Source organism: Moschus berezovskii, chromosome 5 (genome assembly GCF_049115385.1).
Source record: "Moschus berezovskii isolate FMDL1 chromosome 5, NW_MosBer_1.0, whole genome shotgun sequence".
NCBI lineage: Eukaryota > Metazoa > Chordata > Mammalia > Artiodactyla > Moschidae > Moschus > Moschus berezovskii.
Window position 1 is genome coordinate 94,637,094 of NC_142464.1, and position 16,520 is coordinate 94,653,613.

The 16,520-nt window shown below is 39.0% G+C and overlaps 1 protein-coding gene across 2 annotated transcripts in view; it reads right to left on the bottom strand.

Annotated features, from left to right (window-relative positions):
• LOC129561867 (sulfotransferase 1 family member D1) overlaps nt 1-15,561 on the bottom strand; it is a 28,021-nt gene extending 12,460 nt beyond the window's left edge. The window contains exons 1-3 of one of the 2 annotated variants that reach the window (XM_055434693.2): nt 15,414-15,561; nt 5,676-5,801; nt 4,354-4,451 (exon numbers count right to left, since the gene is read on the bottom strand). In XM_055434693.2, coding sequence (XP_055290668.2) covers nt 4,354-4,451; nt 5,676-5,801; nt 15,414-15,561 — 372 coding nt within the window. Of the gene's footprint in view, nt 1-4,353; nt 4,464-5,672; nt 5,802-15,413 lie in introns of both variants that reach the window. The other variant, XM_088836083.1, reaches the window with a different exon arrangement.
• Between the last annotated feature and the right edge of the window lie 959 nt (nt 15,562-16,520).

A 16,520-nucleotide genomic window follows, 5' to 3' on the forward strand; every position in this document is an offset into this window, starting at 1 on the left:
AACACCTTTCTCAGATCTACAGGTCTGGTGACTGCCTAGCTTTCCAGATTCATTTTCCAACCACATTAAACCACTTGTGGAATCTGCCTCATGCCTTGTTTCACATGTTAGGCTATGGACGTATAGTTTTCTTTTCCTAAAATGACCTTGTTAATCTGAAAATCGTCTACTTTTTCTTTAAGATGTTGATCAAAATTTTCCTTTCATTTATGAGACTTCTTTCAGGACTTCCCTTGTAGTCCAGTGGTTAGGACCCTGTGCTTCCACTGCAGGGGCCACAGGGTTCTATCCCTGATTTGGGAACTAACTTGCTGCAAGTTGTGCAGCATAGACAGAGATGGAGAGAGACTACTTTGCCCCAAAGAATCTTTACTTCATGTGCTGGCACTTACCTTGCTGAAATGTAATTCTTTTTTCATATATATATATATATATCAGTTCAGTTCAGTTCAGTCGCTCAGTCGTGTCCGACTCTCCGCGACCCCATGAATCACAGCACGCCAGGCCTCCCTGTCCATCACCAACTCCCGGAGTACACTCAAACTCATGTCCACAGAGTCGGTGATGCCATATACAAATATATATATGGGCTTCCCTGGTGGCTCAGAGGTTAAAGCGTCTGCCTCCAATGCGGAAGACCCGGGTTTGATCCCTGGGTCGGGAAGATCCCCTGGAGAAGGAAACGGTAACCCACTCCAGTATTCTTGCCTGGAGAATCCCATGGACGGAGATGCCTGATAGGCTACAGTCCACGGGGTCGCAAAGAGTCGGACACGACTGAGAGACGGAACGGACGGACGGACGGACGGACATATATATATATGAGTATATTTTAGCTGTCTTTTCCACAGTATTTGATGTAGTCTGTAAGACTATATGCTCTATGGACCAGAGGTCCCTGACTTTTTAAACTTTTGCATAATGTGGTCATAGAGAAAGAAAATTATTATATCAAAAAAATTTTAAAAAGAACATTACTACTTATGTTATAGGTATTAAACAGATATTTTGATAAATGTGGTAATTGAAGCAATAAAGCCTCTAGAGGCAAACAGAAGGGAGAATATATTCATGATTTGGAAGATGACATTTTAAATAATTACACAAAGCTCCAATCATAAAAAAATATATATATCCACCAACGCCAAAATTAAAAACTTCTTTAAAAGATATTGTTGATAATGTTAAAAAGAAAAAAAATAAAATGGAGTAAGATATAAAGAAATTAAACTATCTCATGAAAAGACTTGTATCAAGACTATATGGAGAACTTCTAGCTTAATAATTAAAAAGAAAGAAGCCCCTGTAGAAAAAGGCAAAGGATTTGTACACATACCTCAGAAAAGGTGATATCTAAGCTATGCAAAGAGTTGACTCACTGGAAAAGACTCTGATGCTGGGAGGGATTGGGGGCAGGAGGAGAAGGGGACGACAGAGAATGAGATGGCTGGATGGCATCACTGACTCGATGGACATGAGTTTGAGTGAACTCTGAGAGTTGGTGACGGACAGGGAGGCCTGGTGTGCTGTGATTCACGGGGTCGCAAAGAGTAGGACACAACTGAGCGACTGAACTGAACTGAACTAAAGTTGCTTGAAAGAATTAATTATTAGGGAAATATAAAGTAAAACCACAATGAGATGCCACCAGTTTGCCACCATTTACCAGTATGGCTAAAAGTAAATATTTTTAGCTATATTTTGGATTGATGAGGACATGGAGAACTTCAGCTCATATACTACTGATCAAAGTGTACACTAGTGTATATGCTTTGAAAAGAAATTGGAAAATTTTTTCTAAAGCTGGACAAATGTACACTTTAAGATGCAGTTCTATCCCAAGATATGTAACTAAGGGAAATGTATACATATATGTGCTTTTTAATACTTGCATAAGAATGTGCACTGCAGAACTATTTTTATTACTGACAATAAACAACAACCCAACTGTCCACCAATTTTGCCATGAGTAAGTAATTTGTGGAATATTCACATGCACATATTGGAATACCTAACATCAGTGGTTCTCAAAGGTTAATATGAACCAAATATGCTTGGAGGTCTTATTAAAACTCAGATTGCTGGAGCCCAAGCCCATAATTTCTGATTCAGTAGGTTGGATTTGGGCCTGAGAATGTGCATCTCTAGTGAGCTACTTTTGCTTATGATACCACAGTTCATGATGTAAACAGGTCTGTATTGAGGAAACCAAGACAAAAGCAAAATAGCAAGCATGGTAAGAATTGATCCCACAGATATTACATTAAATGAAACAAGCTAAACTTTCAAGAGAACAACTTTACAGGAAAAACTGGCAAATCACCTTATGATGAAAACATTCACAAGTAGTGATTATCTCTGCAAACGGGGGTTCATGTCTGGAAGTGCACAGGAATACAGCTTTATCGGGCTCTATTCCTCATTCAATTCCTTGGTCAATTTCTTGTTCAGGGGTCTAATTTCATGGGTATGCTCACTTTGTGAAAACTCATCAATCCATATCCTTAGCATTTATGTACTTTCCACCTTAAACATTATATGAATTAAAATGCTTATTAAAAAGGTAGCATGAAACAAGTCCATTATTGTTGTTATAACAAGTCCATTGTTGTAAGTCATGTCCAACTCTTTTGCAACCCCATAGACTGTAGCCCCCTAGGCTCCTTTGTCCACTGGATTTCCCAGGCAAGAATACTGAAGTGATTTGCCATTTTCTTCACCAGAGGATCTTCCTGACCCAGGGATTGAACCAGTGTCTCATATTGGCAGGCAGATTCTTTATCATTGAGCAACCGATGAAGTCATTAATATAGTAGTTAGCTAAACCTGCAATGTTTCTCAAGAGACAGGTCAGGTGGTCTGGTATTCCCATCTCTTTCAGAATTTTCCACAGTTATTGTGATCCACACAGTCAAAGGCTTTGGCATAGTCAATAAAGCAGAAATAGATGTTTTTCTGGAACTCTCTTGCTTTTTCCATGATCCAGCGAATGCTGGTAATTTGATCTCTGGTTCCTCTGCCTTTTCTAAAACCAGCTTGAACATCTGGAATTTTGCGGTTGACGTATTGCTGAAGCCTGGCTTGGAGAATTTTGAGCATGACTTTACTAGCGTGTGAGATGAGTGCAATTGTGCGGTAGTTTGAGCATTCTTTGGGATTGGAATGAAAACTGACCTTTTCCAGTCCTGTGGCCCCTGCTGAGTTTTCCAAATTTGCTGGCATAATGAGTGCAGCACTTTCATAGCATCATCTTTCATGATTTGAAATAGCTCAACCAGAATTCCATCACTTCCACTAGCTTTGTTCATAGTGATGCTTTCTAAGGCCCACTTGACTTCACATTCCAAGATGTCTGGCTCTAGGTGAGTGATCACACCATCGTGCTTATTATCTTGGTGCTTAATCCCTTGGGCTGCAAGGAGATCCAAACAGTCCATTCTAAAGGAGATCAATCCTGGATGTTCATTGGAAGGACTGATGCTAAAGCTGAAACTCCAATACTTTGGCCACCTCATGCAAAAAGCTGACTCACTGGAAAAGACTCTGATGCTGGGAGGGATTGGGAGCAGGACGAGAAGGGGATGACAGAGAATGAGATGGTTGGATGGCATCACTGACTTGATGGACATGAGTTTGAGTGAACTCCGGGAGTTGGTGATGAACAGGGAGGCCTGGCGTGCTGTGGTTCATGGGGTCGTAAAGAGTCGGACACGACTGAGCGACTGAACTGAACTGAAACCTGCAATGTAATATTTTGCTGTTATTTAGTCACTAAGTTATATCCATTTCTTTTGCCACCCCATGGATTGCAGCCCACTAGGCTCCTCTGTCCTTGGGAAAAAATACTGGAGTGGGTTACCATTTCCTTATCCAGGGGATTTTCTCAACCAAGGGATCCAATTTCCCTTTCCTACTTAGCAGGTGGATTCTTTACCACTGAGCCACCAGGGAAATGTTATAAATTATAACATGCTGTATGTTATAAATTATAACATGCCGTATGTTGCAAAGTATATATAAGTTAATATTGGTAAATTAAAATTACACTGAGTCAATGAAGGTGTTCTGGTTTATTTAAACATCCATTGTTTACAAGCAATTAGTGAAGGGATTTAGACAAGAAGTCATTTTAGAGAAGAGAAAGCCTGAGCGATTCTCAGTGTTTGGGCACTGAGAATAATCCTTTATCGATAGCACTTGTGTCCAGTGGAATTATTTTGATCTTTGGGATATATGGACAAAATTATTATTTTTTCAAAGATTTATCCAGGGATTGCAATTCCCCATCTTAATTTCTGCATAATTAGTAAAAGTAATCATAACATAAAATTTCCTTTTTAAAAAATTTGCTACCTTGCAGTTATTTTTCCAAAATGAAGAAGGGAGAAGTTGAACAGGTAGGTGTGTTTTCACTAATCGAGGAGACTGCATGTCATTCAAGTCCTCAACACCTGCAAGCATAAAAGTTAAACTACATTTTAAATATGGAATCATAAAGGTTAATTAAAATATAACCTAAGACTTTGTAAACATTAACTCCACTATGTGACTTGAAATGGATATATGACTACATGTCCTCATATACCTCTAAGATCCTCAATAAGGTAAAAACTGATAAATTCTGGTGAGCTAGGATTTTTTATTTATTAATAATGGGGCTTATTATCTTTATAAGTGTCTATAAATCCTCAGATAAAAAGCTTGCTGAGGTAGTAAGTCAAGTGAAGAAAGCTGATCACCGAAGAATTGATGCTTTTGAACTGTGGTGCTAGGGAAGACTCTTGAGAGTCCCTTGGACTGCAAGGAGATCCAATCAGTCCATTCTAAAGGAGACCAATCCTGGGTGTTCATTGGAAGGACTGATGCTTAAGCTGAAACTGCAATACTTTGGCCACCTCATGCGACGAGTTGACTCACTGGAAAAGACTCTGATGCTGGGAGGGATTGGGGGTGGGAGGAGAAGGGGACAACAGAGAATGAGATGGCTGGATGGCATCACCGACTCGATGGACATGCGTTTGAGTGAACTCCGGGAGTTGGTGATGGACAGGGAGGCCTGGCGTGCTGTGATTCATGGGGTTGCGGAGAGTCGGACACGACTGAGCAACTGAACTGAACTGAAGTCAAGTGCAAGTTGTCCAAGTTTTTCCGTCATTTGTCTTCCTCTTTTTCTTATTTACAGTATGTGGAAATTGAGCTACAGGACTTCAAAATCTCTTTCCAGCTTTTTTATGTTCAAATGCTAAAATCAAATTAAGCCATGGGATCCATGGCTAGTTTTAAATATTTTAATAACACAAAACTGCATATTTCCATCACCATTTTCTTTTAGTCTGTGAACTTCAGCTACATAATAGTAGACATGATTCTATAATGAATCAAACACTGAATTTTCTACATATAATGATCACAATTATTTAAATGTTGAAAGCTTCTGTGTGTCCTATTCAGGAAAAACTATACTCATTAAATTTCCTCATATGTAGATATTATCTTTGGGTGGAAGTTGACTATAATATGGGTATTGACATAGCCAAATTCTTACTCTTTTATTGTAGACACTTATGATTCAACTGCACAAGCTCTGTCTGTATCATTTTCCATCACAACACTTTCAAATACTACAAAAAGGGGGATTTAATCCTATGCAGAAAAGTAACATTAAGAGAAATTACCATTTGTAAGTCCTGGAATTATTAATTCCATGAATGGCACTCGTTTGTATATTGGATCTCGTTTACATTTCTCCGCATTCCCATTGTTATAGATCAAATCCAATATTTCACTAATCCAGGTTGTTCCTGAGGAAAAAAGAATCAAAGAAACGCAAAACTTCTGTGTTAAAAAGTATATGAGAGGGTTAATAGAGATAGAGAAGCACTGTAATATATATATATTTTTTTAATGTGTTCTTCATTTGCATTCTTGTTTCCTAGGGGATAGGAAATATCAGTATCTCTTTTCTTAGAAAATATCAGTATCTATCTTGAACATATACATATGTATTGTGTACATATGTATGTGTGTCTAAATGTCTAAAATCTGATTAGAATAACCTTAAAGTAAGGCAGGCAAAGGATGTAAGCATGACTTTTTAAGGAGACAAAATTTAAGTAGCAATAGCATACCCTCCTGGGTGAAATGGATGAGGGAATTAGTCAAATTTAGTGAATCTGACCAGCAATTTGTATATTTCCTATTTAAATAAAAAGATTATTAGGTTTGGGGACAAATGAGCACTTCAGGGAAAAATGTTCAACATTTGGTGGAATGGTGAACAAGGGAAACAAGAAGACACTGTAAATGCATCCAAAGAGAACAATGTGTCATTCATCAACAAAAGACAAGGGATTCTGAATGAGCAGGGCAGAGCAAGTCATTCTGATCTTTCTGAGATTGTGCCTCACTGGTCTTTTGAGAACTGGACCTAAGTATATGAGAATATGGTCTACCAAATTGTCTATGGCATTCAGTGATCGGGGTATTGAGGCACTGCTAAACAAACAAACAAAACAAACATTGTAGTACCTAGGAGAAAAAAACCTTATTAATTGTTTCTATCCTCTTCCTCTTTACCCAGTGTGTAATGATAGTCTCTAAATTGCATAATCATGGATAGAAACTAAATATACAAATTAAATAACTGACCTGTGCACACAGCATTTCTGAAGAATGATCTGTCTGTAGATGCAACTTTAGATTGGTTCCAGGTATTAGAGTACTTTAGACTTCCTTACTATTTAGTCCTTTCTTGTGGACAACTCTTCCTCTTCCTTGTCCCTACATCATGAGCATGAGTCTCTCTCCTCTACCTTCTACATAGACAATTATAGTACTAAGAAAAAGATGAGTCAAATCATTATTACCCTTGAACATTTTGTTGCTTGGTCTGATTTCCACTTGGGCTTCCCTGATGGCTCAGTGGTAAAGAATCTGCCTGATATTGCAGGAGATGAAGATTTGATCCTTCTGTTAGGAAGATCCCCTGGAGAAGGAAGTGGCAACTCACTGCAGTGTTCTTTCCTGGGAAATCCCAAAGACAAAGAAGCCTGGTGGCCTACGCTCCATGGGGTTGCAAAGAGTCAGACACAACTTAGTGACTAAATGACAGCAACTGGTTTTGGTTTAAGCGATGATTTGTGAGGGGTAGAAAAAGAGACCTAAATGCCAAAGTGAAGATCTTTTTTTTTGTACAGTTCTTCTGTGTATTCTTGCCACCTCTTCTTAATATCTTCTGCTTCTGTTAGGTACATACCATTTCTGTCCTTTATCGAGCCCATCTTTGCATGAAATGTTTCCTTGGAATCTCTAGTTTTCTTGAAGAGATCACTAGTCTTTCCTATTCTGTTGTTTTCCTCTATTTCTTTGCATTGTTCACTGAGGAAGGCTTTCTTATCTCTCCTTGCTATTCTTTGGAACTCTGCATTCAGATGCTTATATCTTGCCTTTTCTCCTTTGCTTTTCACTTCTTTTCTTTTCACAGCTATTTGTAAGGCCTCCTCAGACAGCTATTTTGCTTTTCTGCATTTCTGTTCCATGGAGATGGTCTTGGTCCCTGTCTCCTGTACAATGTCACGAACCTCCATCCAGAGTTCATCAGGCACTCTATCTATCAGATCTAGTCCCTTAAATCTATTTCTCACTTCCACTGTATAATCATAAGGGATTTGATTTAGGTCATATCTGAATGGTTTAGTGGTTTTCCCTACTTTCTTCAATTTCAGTCTGAATTTGGCAATAAGGAGTTCATGATCTGAGCCACAGTCAGCTCCTGGTCTTGTTTTTGCTAACTGTATACCAGACCACCTGATCTGCCTCTTGAGAAACCTGTATGCAGGTCAGGAAGCCACAGTCAGAACTGTGCATGGAACAACAGACTGGTTCCAAATAGGAAAAGGAGTACGTCAAGGCTGTATATTGTCACCTTGCTTATTTAACTTATATGCAGAGTACATCATGAGGAACGCTGGGCTGGAAGAAACACAGGCTGGAATCAAGATTGCTGGGAGAAATATCAATAACCTCGGATATGCAGACGACACTACTCTTATGGCAGAAAGTGAAGAGGGAACTCAAAAGCCTCTTGATGAAAGTGAAAGAGGAGAGTGAAAAGGTTGGCTTGAAGCTCAACATTCAGAAAACAAAGATCATGGCATCTGGTCCCATCACTTCATGGGAAATAGATGGAAAAACAGTAGAAACAGTATCAGACTTTATTTTTTGGGGTTCCAAAATCACTGCAGATGCTGATTGCAGCCATGAAATTAAAAAACGCTTACTCCTTGGAAGGAAAGTTATGATCAACCTTGATAATATATTAAAAAGCAGAGACATTACTTTGCCAACCAAGGTCCGTCTAGTCAAGGCTATGGTTTTTTCCGTGGTCATGTATGGATGTGAGAGTTGGACTGTGAAGAAAGCTGATCGCTGAAGAATTGATGCTTTTGAACTGTGGTGCTGGAGAAGACTCTTGAGAGTCCCTTGGACTGCAAGGAGATCCAACCAGTCCATTCTAAGGGAGATCGATCCTGGGTGTTCATTGGAAGGACTGATGCTAAAGCTGAAACTGCAATACTTTGGCCACCTCATGCGACGAGTTGACTCACTGGAAAAGACTCTGATGCTGGGAAAGGTTGAAGGCGGGAGAAGAAGGGGACGACTGAGAATGAGATGGCTGGATGGCATCACCGACTCTGTGGACATGAGTCTGAGTGAACTCCGGGAGTTGGTGATGGACAGGGAGGCCTGGCGTTCAGTGATTCATGGGGTCGCAGAGAGTCGGACACGACTAAGCAACTGAACTGAACTGAACTGAATGCCAGAAAAAGTTCACCCTCAAGGGTTAGTTACATAGATGAACTATTTGAATAATGGTAGCTTCCAAAAGTTGTCTTTAGAATGCTCCCAAATACCATTTGTTATTGTTTAGTTACTAAGTCATGCCCAACTCTTTGCTGATTGCAGCCAGGAAATTAAAAGACGCTTGTTCCTTGGAAGGAAAGTTATGACCAACCTAGATAGCATATTAAAAAGCAGAGACATTACTTTGCCAACAAAGGTCCGTCTAGTCAAGGCTATGGTTTTTCCCGTGGTCATGTATGCATGTGAGAGTTGGACTGTGAAGAAAGCTGATCACCGAAGAATTGATGCTTTTGAACTGTGGTGCTGGAGAAGACTCTTGAGAGTCCCTTGGACTGCAAGGAGATCCAACCAGTCCATTCTAAAGGAGATCAATCCTGGGTGTTCCTTGGAAGGACTGATGCTAAAGCTGAAACTGCAATACTTTGGCCACCTCATGCGATGAGTTGACTCTCTGGAAAGGAGTCTGATGCTGGGAAGGATTGGGGGTGGGAGGAAACGGGGACGACAGAGAATGAGATGGCTGGATGGCATCACCGACTCGATGGACATGAGCTTGAGTGAACTCCGGGAGTTGGTGATGGACAGGGAGGCCTGGCATGCTGTGATTCATGAGGTCGCAAAGAGTTGGACACGACTGAGTGACTGAACTGAACTGAACTGAACTGTAGCCCACCAGGCTCCATGGACTGTAGCCTGCCAGGTTCCTCTCTCCGTGGGATTTCCCAGGCATGATTATTGGAGTGGGTTGCCATTTCCTTCTCCAGGAGATCTTCCAGACCCAGGGATTAAATCTGCGTCTCCTTCATTGGCAGGTGGATTTTTTTTTTTTTTTAACCACTGAGCCACCAGGGACGCTCCCTTAACACTGTATACAAAAATAAATTTAAAATATATTGAAGACCTAAATGTAAGGCTGGATACTTTAAAACACTTAAAGGAAAACATAATTAGAACACTCTCAGACATTAATTGCAGCTAGATCATTTTTGATACACCTCCTTGAGTAATGGAAACAAAAACAAAAGTTAACAAATAGTTATGTTGTTTGTTTTTTTTTATTTTGAGCAGCATGAGCTGTTTGCATATTTTGGAGATTAATCCTTTGTTGGTTGTTTCTTTTGTAAATACTGTATTTTCTCTCATTGTGAGGGCTATCTTTTCATTTTGTTTATATTTTCCTTTGCTGTGCAAATTATTTTTGTTTAATTAGATTCCATTTGTTTATTTTTGTTTTTATTTTCATTATTCTAGGAGATGAATTAGAAAAGATCCTGCTAAAATTTATGCCTGAGAGTATTCTGCCTATTTACCTTAAAGAGTTTTATAGTATCCAGCCTCGTATTTAGGTCTTTAATCCATTTTGAGTTTATGTTATTTTGTGGTGTTAAGAAGTATTCTAATTTCATTTGTTTACATGTAGCTTTTCAGTTTTTCCAGAACCATTTATTGAAAGGACTATCTTTTCTCCATTGTATACTCTTGCTTCCTTTGTCATAGATTAGGTGACCATAAGTGTGTTGGTGTGTCTCTGGGCTTTCTATCCTATTCCATTGATTTACATTTTTGTAATACATATATTTGTCCAGTATATCCAGAGAAAATTATAATCTGAACAGATACATGGAGCTAATGTTCATTGCAGCACTATGTTTACAATAGCCAGAACATAAACGCAACCTAAATGTCCATCAACAGAAGAATGGATAAAGAAGTTGTAGTACATATATACAATGGACTACTATTCCATTGGACTGTGTAACACATATATGTGTGCATGCTAAGTTGCTTTTGTCGTGTCCGACTCTGTGCAACTCTACTGTGTGTAGCCTGCCAGGCTTTTTCGTCCATGGGATTCTCCAGGCAAGAATACTGGAATGGATTGTCATGCCCTCCTCCAGGGGATTTTCCTGACCAGGGATCAAACCCACATCTTTTGTGTCTCCTGCATTGGCAGGCAGGTTCTTTACCACTAGCACCACCTGGGGAGCACTAGTGGTCTAATACAATGGACTATTCCTACTGTAGTACATATATCAGTTCAGTTCAGTCGCTCAGTCGTGTCCGACTCTCCGCGACCCCATGAATCACAGCACGCCAGGCCTCCCTGTCCATCACCAACTCCCGGAGTACACTCAAACTCATGTCCACAGAGTCAGTGATGCCATCCAGCCATCTCATTCTCCGTTGTCCCCTTCTCCTCCCGCCCCCAACCTTTCCCAGCATCAGAGTCTTTTCCAGTGAGTCAACTCATCGCATGAGGTAGCCAAAGTATTGCAGCTTCAGCTTTAGCATCAGTCCCTCCAATGAACATCCAGGATTGATCTCCTCTAGAACGGACTGGTTGGATCTCCTTGCAGTATAAGGGACTCTCAAGAGTCTTCTCATATATACAACAACCTAAATGTCCATCAACTGAGAAATGGATAAAGAAGGTGCAGTACATATACACAATGGACTATGGGCTAGCCATAAAAAAAACAATGAAATAATTCAATATACAGCAACATGGATAGACCTAGAGATTGACATACTGAATTAAGTAAGTCAAAGACAGATACTATGTGTTATCACTTATATATGGAATCTAAACAACAACAGCAACAACAAAATACAGTACAAATGACATTATTTACAAAACAGAAATAGGATCACAGTTGTAGAAAGCAAACTTATGGTTACTAGGGGGGAAAGGGGGAGCAAGGGATAAATTGAGTTATTGGGACTGATATATGCACAGCATTATATATTTATATATATATAAATATATATTATATATAATAGTGATACCTAATAAAGATCTACCGTATAGCACAGGGAACTCTACTCAATACTCTGTAAAGATCTATATGGAAGAAGAATCTAAAAAAAGAGTGAATATATGTATAGTTGATTCACTGTTCTATATACCCGAAACTAACACAACATCGTAAATCAACTACACTCCAATAAAAATTAAAAATAAAACAAAACAAAGGTTGACTTAATGTATTGCTGCTTGTGAATATATCAAAAAAAGCAGAAGCAAAAGAACACATACATTCTCGGTGACTATATTTCCTTTCCTAAGCTTATACTTCAACAAAGAAATGTAAAGTAGATTTGGTCCTAAACAATTTGAGCTTGGTGTACAGCTCTTTTCTATAATAGTGACAAGAGAAAGGAAAAGCAAGCTTTGCCAAAAGAAACATATTTTTCATGTCTATGAAGGTCTGCATAATACATTTGTTTACTTCCTAGTAGGAACCCTATATTCTCATGCAATGTTTGTAATTTTGGCACTTTAGAATCCCCCAAACTTTGTACGGCTTTCCTCCTAGGACTTGTAACATATTGCTTTGAGGTCGTTTTAATATTTATAATTTTTTAAAAAAGATCGGTAGTTAATATACTTATTAAAAAATTTATTTTCCTCAATTCTTTTAAGAAATGAGCAGGAATATAAAGGAAAATTGACTTCAGAGTTCTGTAATTAGGACAGTTGGTTGATTATCACTGCGAGTAAATTAACTGGATAAAAGGCAAGAGACAGCCTCATCTCTCTGATACCTTTCTATATGTCTATCACTGGGTAAAGTGGAAAACGATCATAAAAAGATCTGAAGGAATGCACATTTTTTATTGAAGTATGGTTGATTTAAAGTTTTGTGTTAGTTTCATGTATACAATAAAGTGATTCAGTCATATATGTTTTTGAGAAATACAAGTTATTGATTCTTTTTAAAAAATTTTTTATTTTTGGCTGTCATGGGTCTCTGTTGCGGAGGCCACTCTTTGTTGTGGTGCATGGATTTCTCACTGAAGGGGCTTCTCTCAATGCACAGCACAGGCCCTAGGTGTGTGGGCTTCAGTAGTTGCAGAATGCAGGCTCAGTAGTTGCAGCACGTGGGCTCTAGAGTACGGGCTCAGTAATTGTGGATCATGAGCTTAGTTGCCCCATTGCACATGTAATCTTTCAGAACCAGGGATGGAATTCATGTCCCCTGCATTGGCAGGCAGATTCTTAACCACTGAACCACTAGACAAGTTAAAAAAGTATTGATTTTTATTGTATATTAAACTCTCCTTTCTGAAATTGTATACTAAAGTCAGAAGGTGTTTAAATTTAGAGCCAAATACTTCTAAGTTCAGTTCAGTTCAGTCGCTCAGTTGTGTCTGACTCTTTGTGATTTCATGGACTGCAGCATGCCAGGCTTCCCTGTCCTTCACTTTCTTCCAGAGTTTGCTCAAACTCATGGCCATTAAGGCAGTAATGCAATCCAACCATCTCATCCTTTTTCGTCACCTTCTCCTCCCATCTTCAATCTTTCCCAGCATCAGGGTCCTTTCCAATGAGTTAGTTCTTCGCATCAGGTGGCCAAGGTATTGGAGTTTCAGCTACAGGATCAGTCCTTCCAATGAATATTCAGGACTGATCTCCTTTAGGATGGACTGGTTGGATCTCCTTGCAGTCCAAGGGACTCTCAAGAGTCTTCTCCAACACCACAGTTCAAAAGCATCAATTCTTTGGTGCTCAGTTTTCTTTATAGTCCAACTCTCACATCCATACATGACTACTGGAAAAACCATAGCTGTGACTAGATGGATCTTTGTTGGCAAAGTTATGTCTCTGCTTTTTTTTTTCTTTTTTATTGGAGGCTAATTATTTTACAATATTATATTGGTTTGTTTTGCCATACATTGACATGAATCCGCCCCGGGTGTATGTACGTTCCCCTTCCTGAACCCCTCTCCCACTTCCCTCCTCCCCTTATCCTCCCTCTGGGTCATCCCCATGCACCAGCCCCAAGCATCCTGTATCATGCGTTGAACCTGGACTGGTGATTCATTTCACGTATGATAATATACATGTTTCAATGCCATTCTCCCAAATCATCCCACCCTCACCCTCTCCCACAGAGTCCCAAAGACTGTTCTACACACTTTGTCTCTTGCTGTCTCGTATACAGGGTTATCATTGCCATCTTTCTAAATTCCATATATATGCGTTAGTATACTGTATTGGTATTTTTCTTTCTGGCTTACTTCACTCTGTATTCAGTTCAGTTCAGTTCAGTCCTTAGTCATGTCCGACTCTTTGCGACCCCATGAACCACAGCACGCCAGACCTCCCTGTCCATCACCAACTCCCGGAGTTCACTCAAACTCATGTCCATCGAGTCGGTGATAGGCTCCAGTTTCATCCACATCATTAGAACTGATTCAAATTCATTCTTTTTAACTGCTGAGTAATACTCCATTGTATATATGTACCAAATCTTTCTTATCCATTCATCTGAAGATGGACATCTAGGTTGCTTCCATGTCCTGGCTATTATAAATAGTGCTGCGATGAACACTGGAGTACATGTGTCTCTTTCAATTCTGGTTTCCTCGGTGTGTATGCCCAGGAGTGTGATTGCTGGGTTGTATGGCAGTTCTATTTCCAGTTTTTTTAAGGACTCTCCACATTGTTCTCCATAGTGGCTGTACTAGTTTGCATTCCCACCAACAGTGTAAGAGGGTTCCCTTCTCTCCACACGCTCTCCAGCATTTATTGCATGTAGACTTTTGGATAGCAGCCATTCTGACTGGTGTGAAATGGTATCTCATCTGTTTTTTAATATGCTTTCTAGTTTGGTCATAGCATTTATTCCAAGGAGCAAGTGTCTTTTAGTTTCATGGCTGCACTCACCATCTGCAGTGATTTTGGAGCCCAAAAAAGTAATTGTTTTGCCATCTATTTCCCATGAAGTGATGGGACCAGATGCCATAATCTTAGTTTTCTGAATGTTGAACTTTAAGCCAACTTTTTCACTCTCCTCTTTCACTTTCATCAAGAGGCTCTTTAGTTCTCCTTCGCTTTCTGCCTTAAATGTGGTGTTATCTGTGTATCTGAGGTTATTGATATTTCTCCCAGCAATCTTGATTCCAGCTTGTGCTTCATCCAGCCCAGAGTTTCTCATAAGGTATTCTGCATATAATTAAATAAGGAGAGTGAAAATATACAGCCTTGATGTACTCCTTTCCCAATTTAGAACCAGTCTATTGTTCCATGTCTAGTTCTAATTGGACTGCTGCAAGGTCAGGGGCGCTAAGTGCATCAGTGCATGCAAGGGACCTTTCGTAGGAGGTTGCCATTATCTTCATTACCTCCACCCTAGTTTGGTCTCAGGTCAACATACTTCTAAACATATTCACAAAATAAATACGTTTGAAACAGCAAAACTCTGTTTTACAAAATATGTTTGAATATTCAAATAAGCAAAATATTTAAACATTAACTTGCACAGAAAGTTTATGTGTGCATATGTAGTCTAATGTTCTTAAATTCTTTATCTATGTAGTTTTGTTTTTGCTTGACTTTAAAAAGAAATTCCAATAGCATTAATTTCCTCTCAGATATAGCCTCCACTCAGTTGCAGACCTTTCAAAATAAGAAGTGACTTTGTGTAAGTTAAAACTGTCCCACAACTGCTCTAGATATTCCCTTGTCAAATGATCTGCCGATCATTGGGCTTACACATGTGGATCAATAACCAATCAGCTAGTACAAATAAATGAAAAGATCTTACCAGATTTGGGATAGGTGGCAATCAGAAGGTCATCTGGTCGACTTTCAAATGACTCCACCTGGGACCACTCCTCAACAATGCTCCAAAAGAGAGGGATGCCCTGAACATCCACCAACTCCCTCCTGAATATATCCAGCTTGTTGTCCATTTTTGAAAGACTAGATTTTAAGCAAAGAGGAGCAGGTCTTTGTTTTAACCACATCAATCACATTAAGAAAAAAATTAATATTGTATTAAATAAAGTGATATTCCACTACTCTAGATCAAGTAGCCTAGTCACAGTATTCTATATTATGAATCAGTGGCATAAGAAGGTATTATAAAAACTAAAGAGGATCACACAATTCATTTATGTGCTTATGTTAAATAATAAAGCTACTGAACTTTAAAGTCAGGAGAATGTGTCTTAACCACAGTGCTCCACCAATGCATTGCATGGTCAACTAATTTACAGTGGAAGAGCCAAGAATATACAGTAGGGAAAGGAGAATCTCTATGAAATACTGTTGGGAAAACTGAACAATTACAGGCAAAAGAATGAAATGGTACCATTATTTTACACCATACACAAAACTTAACTGAAGATGGATTGAAGACTCTAATGTAAGATCTAAAACCGTAAACCTCATAGAAGAAAACATAGGCTGGAAGCTCTTGAAATGATTTTCTGGACTTGAAACCAGAAACAAAGGTAACAAAAGAAGAAAAAGAAAAAAAAAAAAAAGTGGGAGTCCATCTGAAACTGAAAAGCTTCTGCACAGCAAAGGAAGCCAGTAACAAAATTAATATGCAACCTGGAAAATAATTTCAAATTATTTATCTAATAAGTGGCTAATATCCAAAATACATAGAACTCATACAACTCAATAGCAAAAAAGACAATATGATTTAAAAGTGAGCAGGGTATCTAAAGAAATAATTTTCTAAAGATATCACATACATTACCAACAGTTACATGAAAAGATGCTCAAAATCACTGTCAGGGAAATGTAAATCAAAACCACAAAGAGCTATCACCTCATACTTGTCAGGTGATTATGATCAAAGAAACAACAAATAAGTGTTGGGGAAAATGTGGAGAAAAAGGAACACTTGTACACCTTAGTG